Source organism: Odocoileus virginianus, chromosome 17 (genome assembly GCF_023699985.2).
Source record: "Odocoileus virginianus isolate 20LAN1187 ecotype Illinois chromosome 17, Ovbor_1.2, whole genome shotgun sequence".
NCBI classification, from domain to species: Eukaryota; Metazoa; Chordata; class Mammalia; order Artiodactyla; family Cervidae; genus Odocoileus; species Odocoileus virginianus.
The window spans coordinates 27553605-27568964 of NC_069690.1; the positions used below are offsets into that span (position 1 = coordinate 27553605).

At 47.6% G+C, this 15360-nt stretch overlaps 1 protein-coding gene across 2 annotated transcripts; it reads right to left on the reverse strand.

Annotated features, from left to right (window-relative positions):
* Positions 1–3153: 3153 nt before the first annotated feature.
* On the reverse strand, positions 3154–14706 carry DHRS7C (dehydrogenase/reductase 7C). Of its 2 annotated transcripts, none has more exons than XM_020909884.2 (7): positions 14577–14706; positions 14212–14371; positions 11158–11270; positions 9305–9515; positions 7143–7235; positions 4139–4294; positions 3154–3414 (listed from the first exon to the last, which is right to left on the reverse strand). In XM_020909884.2, exons 2-7 carry the CDS (start codon positions 14363–14365, stop codon positions 3206–3208), a joined length of 936 nt encoding a protein of 311 aa, XP_020765543.2. In that variant the 5' UTR covers positions 14366–14371; positions 14577–14706; the 3' UTR covers positions 3154–3205. The 2 variants fall into 2 exon arrangements, with proteins under 2 accessions (XP_020765543.2, XP_020765541.2); XM_020909882.2 differs by having other exon boundaries at positions 9305–9518.
* Positions 14707–15360: the final 654 nt, after the last annotated feature.

Below are 15360 nucleotides of genomic sequence, written 5' to 3' on the forward strand. Positions count from 1 at the left end.
AGGAAGCAACAGTTAGAACTGGACATGGAACAACAGACTAGAGATCTCTTCAAGAAAATTAGAGATAATAGGGAAAAGAATATGTCAAGGCTGTATAGTGTCACCCCGCTTATTTAACTTATATGCAAAGTACATCATGAGAAACGCTGGGCTAGATGAAGCACAAACTGGAATCAAGATTGCCAGGAGAAATATCAAAAACCTCAGATATGCAGATGACACCACCCTTATGGCAGAAAGTGAAGAGGAACCAAAGAGCCTCTTGATGAAAGTGAAAGAGGAGAGTGAAAAAGTTGGCTTAAAGCTCAACATTCAGAAAAAGATCATGGCACCTGGTCCCATCACTTCATGGCAAATAGATGGGGAAACAGTGGAAGCAGTGACAAATTTTATTTTTGGGGGCTCCAAAATCACTGCAGCCATGAAATTAAAAAACGCTTACTCCTTGGAAGAAAAGTTATGACTAACCTAGACAGCATATTAAAAAGCAGAGACATTACTTTGCCAACAAAGGTCCGTCTAGTCAAGGCTATGGTTTTTCCAGTAGTCATGTACAGATGTGAGAGTTGGACTATAAAGAAAGGTGAGCGCCGAAGAATTGATGCTTTTGAACTGTGGTGTTGGAGAAGACTCTTGAGAGTCCCTTGGACTGCAAGGAGATCTAACCAGTCCATCCTAAAGCAGATCAGTCCTGAATATTCATTGGAAGGAGTGATGCTAGTGCTGAAACTCCAATACTTTAGCCACCTAATGTGAAGAACAGGCTCATTTGAAAAGACCCTGATGCTGGAAAAGACTGAAGGGGGGAGGAGGAGGGGACGACAGAGGATGAGATGGCCGTATGGCATCACCGACTCAACGGACATGAGTTTGAGTAATTTCCAGGAGTTCGTAATGGACAGGGAGGCCGGGCGTGCTGCAGTCCATGGGGTCGCACACTAATGAGCGACTAAACTGATCTGTACAGAGAAAGCAGCTATAAAATAGGTTTGGAGCCACAGTGACACTTGGTGGCCATTCCTCTTATTGCATGATGGTTTCCCCTTAACAACTTAAGAACATTTTTTTCTCCTGTGTTTCAACCTAAGGGTTGTGGGTTTTCATTTGCTAGACTGGTGAGATATCCCATCCTGAGAAGGCAGCAGGGCCTGCGTGGACACAGGGACATCCGGAAGGTAATGGGGTGGGGGCATCCAGTCAGAGGGAGACCAAAGTCCCTGAACAGGAAATTCAACTTCAGGGAGCTTGGGGTGCCGGCCAGGCAGTCCGGCTGAGGATGCGTCCACCCGTAGGTGTCTGACCACTTTGGCTGCAGGGACAGTGGAGCAGACCCACTGACACGGATGTCTTTCTTCCTGAGCTGTCATTCAACGTGGCTTCCTTTGAGGAATCCCAGGGACCAAGGTCGTCCCTTACCTTGGAGTCCTAGAGTCTTTGCTCGCCCAGAACGTTGATCAGGGCCAGCGTGGACGCTTCCCAGATGCAGCCCCTCCCCACCCATCCACCCCACCCCCCACCACCGAAGGAGGGGCCCCTTAGCTGCAGTCCACCCTGAGAGGAGGCAGAGCCCTAAAGAGAGCAGGTCAGGACCCCAGGTCCGGGGCTGGGTGGTGGCCAAGCTTGACCTGGAGCCCAGTCCTGGTGCAACACCGCGGCTGCCTGCAGGGCTGGCTCCAGCCCTTCTTGTCCTGAAGCTGCCTTCTCTGTCTCTGGTCACCAATCACATCAGTCATTTTCTTAATGGTGCTGTCCTTCCCCTGCCTCCCGGCCCCTACTGACCCTCCATCATTCTGGCCTAGGCAGCTCCTAGCACCCTGACACCCAGCAACAATAATAACACAGAAGGTCATCTTGCTGATTCTAGGCCTGCCCTGACTTAACAGTCCTAAATCCTGGAGACACATCCTGGCCTGCAACCTTATCCTGGGGCTGCCTGGGTTCCTTGGTGATCACATGGTCTGGACACTGTGCTTTTTTTTTTTTTTTGGCTGCTCCAGGTCTTCATTTGCTGCTCTCGGGTTTAGTTGCCCTGCAGGGATCTTAGTTCCCCAACCAGGGATCAAACCTGCGTCGCCTGCCTTGGAAGGTGGACCACCAGGGAAGTAAGTGCCTGACATTCTCCTTATAAATTCAGGCATATGTACTGTGGATGTGTACCACGCGTGTTAATTTTGTAAATGGCTTGGGTTCAGGGAGGAAATTTGGGCCCTCTTTCAACTATAAATATTAGAAAAAGTTTGAAGCAGTAGTTACAAAATTAGTGCAAAAAATATATCCTACACTTCCCAAGATCTGAAGAATCATTAACTGTTGTGTTTAAGAAAAACTAAACTAAGAGAAACACCCATCAATAATAACGATGGCAGTTTTAAATGAATTTTGCTTTGAGACTGTAAGAAAAGGCTGGAATGAGCTGGATGCCCCAAGGCAGAAGTTCTCAAGATTTGTTGCAATTTAGAATCCACTGGAAAAAAAATTTAAACATCTGTGCCTGGGCTCCTCTTGGGACAAATGAAATCCAGGGAAAAGGGCTGATTCTGCTGCCAAGACCAAGGATTACAGCTCTGCTGTATTGCCAACCTGGGAGCCACGAGCCCCACGCAGCTATTTACATTTAAATTAATGCAAATTAAATAAAATTAAAAACTCTGTTTCTCAGTTGCACAGGCCACATTTTAAGTACCTAACAGCCACACGTGGCTGGTGGTTGCCACAATGGACACGGCAGATGATACAATATTTCCATCATTCCAGAAAGTTCTATTTAGCGGCGCTTCCCTAAGGAGCTGGCAAGTCCAGCTTCAACGGTTAGGGGCTGACTGGATAGGTCACCCTTAGTAAAATGGAGGTGATTTTCTGAGTGCCTGGGCAGGCTGATGGCGTGTGTGTATGTGTGTGTATGTATGTGTATGTGTTGAGCCCATTACGGGTCCTGTTTTTCTGCTGGATTGTCACCTTGTAGAGTCGAGACGCTTCTCGGGAAATCTGTCCCGGGAATGTCTAATGGGAAACACCCAGAGGCCTGGAGCGACTGGACTGGTCTTCGGGCCACCCTTACTGTGATGGTGAATATCTCCCACGTGGAATGCAGCTGGGGAACTGTTCCCTCTCCACCCTCACCCCCGTGTTGAGAAGATGGAAGGACCCACCACCTACCAGCAGAATCTTTATTCCCCTCGAGGAGACCCGTTTGAAGCCCGGGCAGTTAACCCTCCTCCGGGACGCTGAGTTTCTCCTTCACCCCATAGGCCACCACGGCGAAAAACAGCTCTGGGAACAAGGTGCGGATGTATACGGCGGCCTTGGGGATGGGGTTGGCCAGGAAGACCTCTTGCTTCTTGCGTCTCACCGTGCGCATCACCTCCTCCGCCACGTCCACAGGGTGCGCCCCGTAGGTCAGCTTCCTGAAAAAGACTGAAAAGCCCCCCAGGAAGGGGCGGGGCTTATAGCCTTGGGAGGGGGCAGGTGGTCAGAGCCCGTCCCCCAAGGTGGGGAGGGGTGTGCGGTGCTGGAGTCCCAGAGCCTCAGGGCCAACCCTGCAGGCCGCTGGCCATGCGCCATGCGCCATGAGCAGGCACTTTACCCATCGTGCCTTAGCTTCTGCATCTGTTTCCTTTCTAGGACTCTACCAGGTCGGTATTCACCGTCATCTCTCATTTTACAAAGGGGAAACAGATGGAGGGAGCAGCTGCTGTCCAATACTTAATATGAAACAGAGGGGACTTTTAGAGCAGGCACTCGGGGCCAGACTCTGAGCTTCTCTCTGTGCTGCCACCTAGGGAGGGGGAGCAGAAGGTTCTCCAAAACCAAATCCTGGCTGTTCCACATGGGAAACTGAGGCCCAGAGGCGGGCAGTCTCGGACCAAGGTCACACAGCCTGTGAGTGATGGAGCCCAGCCCGGCCTTGGTCTGCTGGCTGTGGCTTAGGGTTCCCTCTACCTGGCGCCTTGGGACTGAAGTTTTGGGGCCCCTCCCCGCTGTCAGCTGGGCGCAGACTCCCCATCTCCTCAGTCTCAGGCTTCAGGAACACCCCGCCCCCATGGTACCCCAACCACACCCCCCGCCACCCTGGGCGTACCCCACTCCTCCACAAGCCCTCCCCAGCCCCGTTCCCTCCAGCTGCGCTCTGAAGGCTCACATTTCCAGATGGAGGCCTCCCAGTTTCCTTGGCCTGGATCAACGTGGTAGGAGCGGATGAAGGTGGGACTCACGGTGCTGACGACCACGTCGTATTCCTCCACTTCCGCCCGCAGGCAGTCGAAGAAGCCGAGTGCCGCGTGCTTGGAGGCAGCGTCTGCAAGAGAAACCAGCCCGAGGGTGGGCGCGGGTCCCGCTGTGTCTCCCAGGAGGAGGCTGGGGACACACATCCCTACAGGCTCTGCTGGGTGAGGCCGCAAAATCCCCAGCCTTGCCCCTTGCTTCGTAAATGCGGACAGAGAGCCCTTGTGAAGCAGTGGACAGACGCACAGATGGGACCCAGTTCAGTTTAGCTACTATTCTACTGTGTGACTTTGGGCGAGTGACCAGTTTTTTACCTTCAGAGATTCAGTTTTCTTGTCTTTAAAATGTCCAGTTGCAGCACAGTATACAGTAGGCAAGGTATGGAAGCAACCAAAATTCCAACCAACAGATGAATGGATAAAGAGAATGTGGTATATACACTGGAATATTGTGTGTACATACTCAGTAACTCATCCTGTCCAGCTCTTTGCGACCCTGTGGACTGTAGCCTACCAGGTCCTTCTATCCATGGGGTTTACCAGGCAAGAATACTTGAGCCGGTTGCCATTTCCTTCTCTAGGGCACCTTTCCAAGAATCGAACTCACATCTCCTGCATTTGGCAGGCAGATTCTTGACCACTGAGCCACCTGGGATGCCCCACACTGGAATCTTACTCAGCCATGAAAAGAATAAAATCATGCTGTTGGCAGCAACATGGATGGATCTAGATATTATCATACTAAGTGAAATAAGTCAGGGACAAATCAGTTCAGTTCAGACAATTCAGTTCAGTTCAGTCGCTCGGTCTGTCCGACTCTTTGTGACCCCATGGACTGCAGAACGCCAGGCCTTCCTATCACCAACACCTAGAGTTTACTCAAACTGATGTCCATTGAGTTGGTGGTGCCATCCAACCATCTCATCCTCTGTTGTCCCCTTCTTGTTCCCCCTTCAATCTTTTCCAGCATCAGGGTCTTTTCATATGAGTTGGTTCTTCGCATCAGGTGGCCAAAATATTGGAGTTTCAGCTTCAGCATCAGTCCTTCCAATGAATATTCAGGACTGATTTCCTTTAGGATGGACTGGTTGGATCTCCTTGGAGACCAAGGGACTCTCAAGAGTCTTCTCCAACACCACAGTTCAAAAGCATCAATTCTTCAGTGCTCAGCTTTCTTTCTAGTCCAACTCTCACATCCATACATGACTACTGGAAAAACCATAGCCTTGACTAGACGGACCTTTGTTGGCAAAGTAATGTTTCTGCTTTTTAATATGCTCTCTAGGTTGGTCATAACTTTCTTTCCAAGGAGTAAGCGTCTTTTAATTTCATGGCTGCCATCACCATCTGCAGTGATCTTGGAGCCCCCCAAAATAAAGTCAGCCACTGGTTCCACTGTTTCCCCATCTATTTGCCATGAAATGATGGGACCAGGTGCCATGATCTTAGTTTTCTGAATGTTGAGCTTTAAGCCAACTTTTTCACTCTCCTCTTTCACTTTAATCAAGAGGCTCATTAGTTCTTCTTCACTTTCTGCCATAAGGGTGGTGTCATCTGCATATCTGAGGTTATTGATATTTCTCCTGGCAATCTTGATTCCAGCTTGTGCTTCCACCAGCCCAGCGTTTCTCATGATGTACTCTGCATATAAGTTAAATAAGCAGGGTGACACTATATAGCCTTGACCTACTTTTTATATTTGGAACCAGTCTGTTGTTCCATGTCCAGTTCTAACTGTTGCTTCCTGACCTGCATACATTTTTCTCAAGAGGCAGGTCAGGTTGTCTGGTGTTCCCAGATATCATATGATCCCACTTATATGTGGAATCTAAAAAAAATGATACAAATCAACTTATTTACAAAACAGAAACAAGCTCACAGACTTCGAAAATGTTTATAATTACCAAAGGGGAAAGGAGGCAGGGAAGGGATAAGTTAGGAGCTTGGGATTGACATAGACACACTACTATATATAAAAGAGATAATGAGGAAGGACCTATTGTATGGCACAGGGAACTTGACTCAATATTCTGTAGTAACCATTACAGGAAGAGAATCTGAAAAAGAATGAATGTCTGTGTATGTATAATTGAGTCACTTTGCTGTACACGTGAGACTAGCACAGTGTTGTAAATCACCGTGTGTGCTAAGTCACTTTCGTCGTGTCTGACTCTTCGCATCCCTATGGACTGTAGCCCACCAGGCTCCTCTGTCCATGGGGATTCTCCAGGCAAGAATACTTGAGTGGGTTGCTATGCCCTCATCCATGGGATCTTCCCAACCCTGGATCAAACCCGTGTCTCTTATGTCTCCTGCATTGGCAGGTTACTGGTTCTTTACCAGTAGTGCCACCTGGGAAGCCCAGAAGTCAGTCACACTCCAGTATTAAACAACTTTTTAAAAAAAGATTAATATTAAACCATGTCAGGTAAAAATAAATAATAAAATAGAGGTAATTAATTAATCAATTAAGGATAGTATTCTTGCCAAGTGAGAAAATGTATGTAAAATGCCTGACACGGGTATGAATTCCCACTTCCTTCCTGGGAAGCCTGATTCCCCACGTAAGACTGTTTTCTCAGGGTCCTGAGGCCATCAGGGTTAAGAATACAGGTGCCGGAGTCAGATGACTGGCTTGTAGAATGAGGATATGGTGAGGTGTATAAATAACAGATATAACTGCTGTGAGCACAGAATAAGAGGAGCTTCTGGGGTCAGAGGGAAGGACTTAACTTTATCTCTCATAGTCACCTGTGTGCTGTAGGTGCTCAAAAATAGGAGCTGAAGGGATGAAAGAAAAGCCAAAGGATGCTTTCATCTCCGGACCCTCTCCCCCCAGTAACCATATGCTTCGTTCTAGACACCACATCTCTTGTCTTATAAGACATACAACCTAAGATGAAACTTGTCTTAGCAACTTACAGGCTGTACGGAAGGGGATTCCAAGCTTCCCCTGGATGTTGTTCACTAACACGATTTGTCCAGTCCTCCGGGAGATCATGTTGGGGAGCAGGGCTGGAAAGCATAGGACGAAGACTCATGGTTACAAACCCGAGGTGGAGTCAGGCAGCAGCCGGCAGACCCCTTCCCCAGGCCCCTCATCACACAGGCTCCTCTGCCTCCCTGCTAACTGGATTACAGTGGGACACAGGTGGGATGGATCCCAGCCACCATTTATCCAGTGTTGCCTAAGAGTGGGCTGGCCTCGACCAGTGAATTGCTGGGTTATTTTATTTTATTATTATTTTTGTGTCATGCAGGATCTTAATTCCCAGGCCCCCTGCAGTTGAAGTTTGAAGTGCTAACCACTAGACCTAACCCTGGGTGATTTTATTATATTTTTTAAAGCTTTTTTTTTTAAATGGGAACCATTTTTTAAATCTTTATTGAATTTGTTACAGTATTGCTTCTGTTTTATGTTTTGGTTTTTTGGCCACTAGGCATGTGAGGCCTTAGCTCCCCTACCAGGAATCCAACCCACATCTCTTGCATTGGAAGGTGAAGTCTTAACCACTGGACCTTCAGGGAAGTCCCCAACCCTGGGTGATTTTCAATGACCCATCCATATCCTTGAAGTTACACTGATTTCAGTAGTGAGAAAGGTAGCTCCCTTTCCAATTTCACTATTCCTCCAGTAGGAAAGTTGGTTCAGGCAGGTCTTTAAAACCTCTCTTGCATGTGCTAATCTTAAAAAAAAAAAAAAAAAAAGAGGAAAGACCTCAGCTCAGTGTCTTGGGAAAACTTAAGACTTTGTTTTGATTTCATGTTTTCTTCCACTTATGGAGGGGAAAGGAGTTTTTAATTTATGGTTTAAAAAAAAAGTTCCTCTTAAGTAGAATTAATTGACAAATGAGGAAATTTAGAAAAAGCTATGGAGCAATGATAGCACACGTGGAATAAAGAGATGGCAAAAAATCAAGATTCAACTTAGCATGCCTCACTTTGTTGCCAGGAAACTGGAGCTCTCAGAGGTTGAGGAGAGGACACACCTTGGCTGACCTGCTGGGCACAGTGACTGGGCTGGAGGAAACTGTGGTCTCTGGGGCACTCTCATCTCTGGAAGCTCTGGGAGTCAACTTTCTGCTCCCAATGCTGCTTTGCCTTCATCTGTCACAGTTCTCAGAATCCCATTTTTGTAGATATTCTGGCTGTACAGAAGGAAGCTCAAAGATCCTGCTCTTTCAGTCCTGCCAGTGCACCCTGCTCCCTAAATGTATATTCTTATACATCCTTATGTTCTTCCTTTTGTGATTCTGCTTTGATAAACTTTATTTAGGGTGGGTGGAGGGCTTTAACTCTTGGGTTCCATTCCATGTCCTATCTAGCTACTCCGCACCCCCCACCCTAGCTTCAGACCTGCATTTGAACTTGGTTGTTAGAATCTACACAAAGGGACCATCATTTTACCCTGGTGGTTCAGATGGTAAAGAATCTGCCTGGAATGCAGGAGATGCAGGTTCGATCCCTGGGTTGGGAAGATCCCCTGGAGAAGGAAATGACTACCCACTCCAGTACTCTTGCCTGAAAAATCCCATAGACAGAGGAGCCTGGTGGGCTACAGTCCATGAGGTCACAATGAGTCGGCCACGACTGAGCGACTAACACTTTCCTATTTCTGAAAAGAGATTGACAGTATTCTGGGTTTTTTGTAGTTTGGGGTTAACTCTTTATGACTGAGGACAGAATTTCAACACTGGGCCAACTATCATTATTAGGAGCAGGTAAACCACAAGGTGGATATAGTAGAAGGTTTGCAGGGGATGAAGACAGTGGTCCAGAGATGTGGAATGGGATGGGAGGGGAGCCATGGATGTGAGTAAGAAAAGAGGAGTCAAGGGCAGGGTTTGGGAAGGGGACTATACAGAGAGGCAGGTAGGAATATACCATTAGGAGACTTTTACAATCCCTTTTCTTTCATCAACATTTATAGTCGAAAGCCAAAAGCTTTCACCAAACAGGCAGGGATTTTTCTGAAGAGGACTAGAGGCTCCATCCAGAAGTGGATGACTATCTGGAGACATATCAGAGACCTCTTGAGCAGCCCAGTGACCCAGAATTTCATGGGATGGTCAAACTCACGAGACCTTTGGTCAGTATGATAGGTCCAAAGTAATTGGCATCCATGATCTTTTTGTCGAGCTCCAGAGAAATCTTATGGGCAGGTCCCTTCACCTTCACGCTGGCGTTGTTGATGAGGATGTCCACGCAGCCGTAGCAATCCAGGACCTCTTTGGCCACATCCTGGACACAGCTGATGTCTGAGAGATCCAAGAGGACCAGCTTTGGGGTGAATGTCTGCTGGACCAATGAGAAAGTCAAGGCACATGTGGGAACATCCCCACAGACCTTGTGGCCCTTCCATCTAAGAGTTGCCCCTTTTGAAACTCAGAGCTTGTGGAATGACTACAAACAGATGATGAAATGAAGCAGAGATAACTGGGAGAAAGGAAACTGATGGAGAAAATGCATCCTTGGGGACCAAGGCAACAATAACATTCCCAACACAAACGTGCACTGCAAAGTTTGGTCTTCTGGTCAAGGGGCCAGAACTGAGAAATCCAAATGGAGACTGTGCACAGATTCTCTGATGTCATTTTTAAAATAACATTTCTGAGCTCCTCTTTGGAAATGGCTTCCAGACTGGCTTCCAAGCCACAGGAGAATCTGCCCAGTACTTTGTAGCCACATTTGTTTTTGGCCAAAAATCATATACTCGATATAATTTTTTGAAACACCATCTGTATAGGTACACGGCATTGTGTTCAGCCCTAAACATGCTGTCATCAAGATTTTCATGATTTAGAAGGAGTACAGGTGGAAAAATTGATGATGCCACGTGACAGATACAATCCCAGTATTTCACAAATATGAGTCCTGAGATATGCCCTTAAAAAAGCATGTTCTCTGGTTCAATATATTTGGGAAATATAGACTGCTATACATTCTTCTTGGAGATAACACAATGAATATTTACATAACAAAGGTTCTGAAAAGTCCTGCAGTAAAGAAATCAGTCAGAGAAGCTTTCTCTAACTCATTATTTCCCACACAGTTGACCTCAGACCCTCCTTTTTACTACCTCACGACCAATACCTGATAAAATCCCAAGAAACATGCTTTGGGGTTGTGGTGTTATCCTGTTGCTCCATCTCCTCAAATACCAGACTTAGTTCTGAATTATTTTTGGCTTTATCCAAAATCAAATTCAATATCAAGGGCAAAGATTATTTAAAAAAAACAATTCTTGACACTTCCCTGGTGGTCCAGTGGTTAAGACTGTTTCCAATGCAGGTGGCATGGATTTGATCCTTGGTTGGGTAGTTCCACATGCCATGCAGAGAGGCAAAAAAAAAAAAAAAAAAATCCTAAAGAGAACTCTGAAAGCAATTTCTTAAACAATGATCCAGAAATGCTTTGAAAACCCCAGCTTCATTGAAATGTGGTTGCCTGCTATATAACTTCGTGGATGGAGACATCATTTCCCTGATTTCTTTCAAGGAAATAAAAAACTTGGGGCTGCACATCGTGGCTTGAGGAATCTTAGTTTTCTGGCCAGAAAATGAACATGGCCCCAGCAGTGACCGCACCGAGTCCTAACCACTGGACCACCAGGAAAGTCCCTCTTTGAAGGATATATTATTTGAAGTATTATTTTAAAAGTCAGCCATGAGAATTTATAAACAGAGTGATATCTGTGACATACTGTATCTTCTGGGTCCTCTGAGTCTGACTTAAATAGAATGGGGTGGGGCTCAGAGGCTAGAGAAGAAATTTTTGGTGTGGTGAGGGGTCAAAATGAATCAACCCCCAAGTCAGCTGTGTCAAGATTACATTTCCCCAAAGCTATCACCAAATTTCACCCAGAGCTGCTCTGTGACAAGCACGAAGACTTAAGGGTGCCCGGGGGTTGCCCATGCTGGCTGCCTGAAGGCCTTACCTTGCTGGGATCAGCCACACTGATCAGGGCATCGTATAGACTCTGAAGCCTCTCCCAGTTCTTTCCACACAACACCAGCCTGGCCCCGCCGGTATGGAACACCCGAGCACACTCTGGGGAAGAGGGAAGGAGGACAGGACGCACTGTGTGGATGAAACTGCTTGGGGCGGGGGCGGTGGTTACAAATTCAAGGATTCAAAGAATTCAGAAGTCTTAGAGCTATGGGTTCCTTTAGAGGACATTGCATGCAACTTTCTGGAATTTCTTCTTGTTTCCAGCTTCAGCATGGCATCTCCTGTGAAGGGCACCTCACGGGGGCGTGAAATAGCCCCTCTTTCATTGGGCAGTTCTGATTTCTGGGACACTCTTTCTTTCTTTTTGATCATGCTGTGTGGCATACAGGATCTTAGTTTCCTCACCAGGGATTGAATCTGTGCCCCCTGCATTGGGAGAGTGGAGTCTTAACCACTGAACCACCAGGGAAATCCTGATATATTCTTTCTTAAACTGGACAGAAGGATGACTCTGTCCAATAAGACCCTCAGTATATCTCAGTCTGACGATATCGGAGACAGTTGCCATTTTTTTTTTTTCCAGATCAAATGTCACTAGTTTCCTCTACATTTCCGTTGTGGGTTGATGCCCCAGCTAGGGTTCTTTTTATTTTTTTGTTTTTTTTAAAAAAGTAAAGCTGTCTTCTGTCTAGTTAATTTTATTCTAGATGAATTTCTTGCTTGCTCAAAGTTCTCAACTGGGCAGTGATTGGTAGATGCAAGTATTTTTATGTGGTGATCACGTTGATATTTAAGAACAATAAAAGCTGGACTTCCCTGGTGGAGCAATGGATGAGATTCCGCCTGCCATTGCAGGGGACACAGGTTTGATCCCTGGTCCAGGAATGTCCCACAGTCAGTGGAGCAACTAAAGCCCATGTGCCACAATCACTGAGCCCACGTGCTACAGCTACTGAAGCCCGCATGCCCTAGAGCCTGTGCTCTGCAACAGGAGAAGCACTGCAATGAGAAGCCCATGCACAAAAAAAGTAGCCCCTGTTTGCTGCAGCTAGAGCAAGCCCAGCGCAGCAAGGAAGACCCAGCACAGCCAATAAAACAATAAAAGCTAACAGACTTTGACAGTTTACTTGCTTGAGTGGCTATTGAAAGAGGTTTACACATATTAGCTTATTTTATTCTCACAGTCATCCCACGCAGTGGTTTGTTATGTTGGGTTCCCTAGAAACAGAACCTACAGGGTTTTAGCCACTGGACCACCAGGGAAGTCCCTTGGTTCTTTTTTCTTGAAAGATCTTTTAAATATATGTGGTTTTTATCATAAGAGAATTCACTAAAGGAAACCATTTGGAGGGAGAATGGCGAGTCTCCCCGAGTTTGGGCTGTAATTCTCAGTGGCGGCGGCAGCTGCGCTGGGTGTGGGCAGCCCTGGAGGTCGTGTTTCACAGACCAGAGGCCATTAGCCTGAAAGAGACTTTTTTATTTCAGCGATATTAAAATGCACAAAGATGGCCCAGGGCCATCGTAAGAAACCGTTGATTAAGAGACAGCTCAATTTCTGGCAAGCCACTCCAATATTCTTGCTGGGAGAATCCCATGGACAGAAGAGCCTGGCGGGCTACAGTCCACGGGGTCACAAGAGTCGGACACCATTTAGCGACTAAACCACCACCACCAGCTCAATGTCAGGAATGGTTAAAGGAAGAAAATGGTGTGTCTTAGAGGTGATGAAACACAGGCAAGGTTTGTGTTCTCTGAAGCAGTTTAAGTGCAGTGGTTAAGTATTTTGAAGATCATTCTTGCTGCAGACACAGTGGGTACAAGATGACTTTATTCCTGACTTGGCTGAATTGTGTGGTTTGGGGCAAAGGTTAGAAGTCCTGACATCTCTGTCTGCCTGGTTTCCCTAGGAGACAGCTTGGCTCTGACCCCCTTGCTGCTCTCCAGTGTTACCCACGGGGTTCGGTCAGGTTCTGTGGGACCGGGCGTGTGCTGTGGGTTATGTGTCACTTACCTCGTCCGCTCAATGCCCCTCACTATTTTTTTAGGGGGGGGCCTGGGACCTGAGAAATGGAGCACTTTGAACCCAGAATCGCTGTGGTCAGCAGCATGTTAAAGCGACCATAAGAGTTTACTGAAGGTCACACCCCCACTCCCAGCTTCTCAAGTTACTTCTAAATGCCTTCAAGACCGGGAAGTGATGTGGTTGAGTCAGGCCAATTGTAAGACAGCGGGGATAATGGGGTGTGTGGCACGCTGGTGTTGGCATGCTCTGTATGATTTATTCATTATTATCGCCACTGCTAACATTTGAGAGGTGCCCACGACAGCGCCAGGCAGTGTCTTAAGGGCTTTCCATTTCTTGATTCATTTAGTCATCACAACCACATTATGAGGCACAGAGTACTAGCATCCTTGCTTTCAGATGAGAAATCCAAGGCGGAGCAGTGCATCACCAGTTAGTAATTGGTGGAGCCAAGAATTGAACCCAGCTCACAGGTCTGGCCTCATCACCAGTTCACTGCCCCAGCTGATGGCTTTGAGCTTCAGAATTTCTAGAAATTCCCTGCAGGCAAAGCAAATCACTTCTGCAGACTGGTTTTGGCCTGTAAGCTGTGCATTTGCAACCCTAAGTATTCCAATCCCCTCATTTCTCAGGCAAGCAAGCTTTAGCCTCCAAGAAAGAAGACACTGGCTGACTAATGACAGATGCTGGGAGAGAACTCAGCCTTGACCCACACCCTCCTGCCCAGAGGGCTCACCCACACCCCACCCTATGGCCTCTCATCCTTCAGGGCAGAAGTGGGCACAAGAGGCTGTGAAACTCATTTGTGCATGCTCAGTCATGTCCGACTCTGTAGCCCATAGACTGTAGCCCACCAGGTTCCTCTGTCCATGGGACTTCCCAGGCAAGGATACTGGAGTGGGTTGCCATTCCCTTCTGCAGGGGATCTTCCCGACCCAGGGATCGAACCCGAGTCTCCTGCGTTGGCAGGCAGATTCTTTACCACTGAGCCGTCGGGGAAGCCCGAAGCACGCTTACCCTTGCCCAGTCCTGAGATGGCGTCGGTGATGACCACCACCTTGTTCTGCACAACTGACTTGGACCACAGCCGGGACACCTTCTGGTAGATGAAGAGGAGACCGCTGATTCCTAAGAGCAGCAGGGGCAGCATGAGCACTGCGGTGACCCCCATCTTGTTCTGGGGAAAATGGGGAAAAGGAACTCGCTTGACAAAGGGACTCGGAACCCGGGGCAGAGGAGGCCCGAGGCTGCAGGGTACACTCATGCCCTGAGCCCAGAGCCTCTTCTCCAGGAGCCAGACTCTGTGCAGACCCCGAGTGCTGCTTCCAGAGCTCCTGGCCGCGTGCTAATCCCCAAATGGTCATGAAGAGGGAATTACTCACAGTGTCTTCAGAAGCGGATGCAATCCGGGGACCTGCCCTCCCAGAGGTTAATTACGAATTTAATTAAAATGTGTCTGCATTTTTGGAAGGAAAGCCATGCGTTAAGGCCACTTGCTTGGGCCCTAATGGCTATTTATAGCTGTCAGTGCACTGAAGGGCTTTCAGGGTAAATATAGTGTCTCTGCTGATATTCAGGAACACATGCTGGCTGGGTCTGATTTCAGAGTTCCTGCCAAGCCTTTTAAAGCTCTCCTGGAAAATAAATAAATAAATAAAGCTCTCCTGGGTGCCTCTCTAGTAGAGGTCCTCTGCAGTTCAGGGATGGGCCTTAGGGATCAGGACCTGGGATTTCAGCACAAACATCCCCACCCTCACTTCCTAACTCTCCTATCAGGTAGCTTCCAGGTAGCTCAGACTCTGGTGGCAGCAAGAGAACTTTCTGGTTGGAGGTGAAAAAGCACAGAAAATCTGTTAAACAGAACGGATAAACCACTTGAAGGTGCGACATGAACTGTGGGAAAGGGCAGTTTGGGGCTGTTCCTCTTTCGAGTGCTTCCAGCTCTTGTAGCCTCAGTCTCCTCATCTGTAAAGTGGGCACAGTAGTCTCATCTTGCAGGACTGTTGGGAGACTAAGATGTTGCCGCTTAGTAACAGACTCTGAGAAGATCGCTCTGTTCTCTTTAGTGATTACGCCTGCATGCTCTAGGGCCCGTGAGCTACAGCTAATGAGCCCTTGCGTTGCAGCTCCTGAGCCCAAGTGCTGCCGTTACTAATGCCTGTGTGC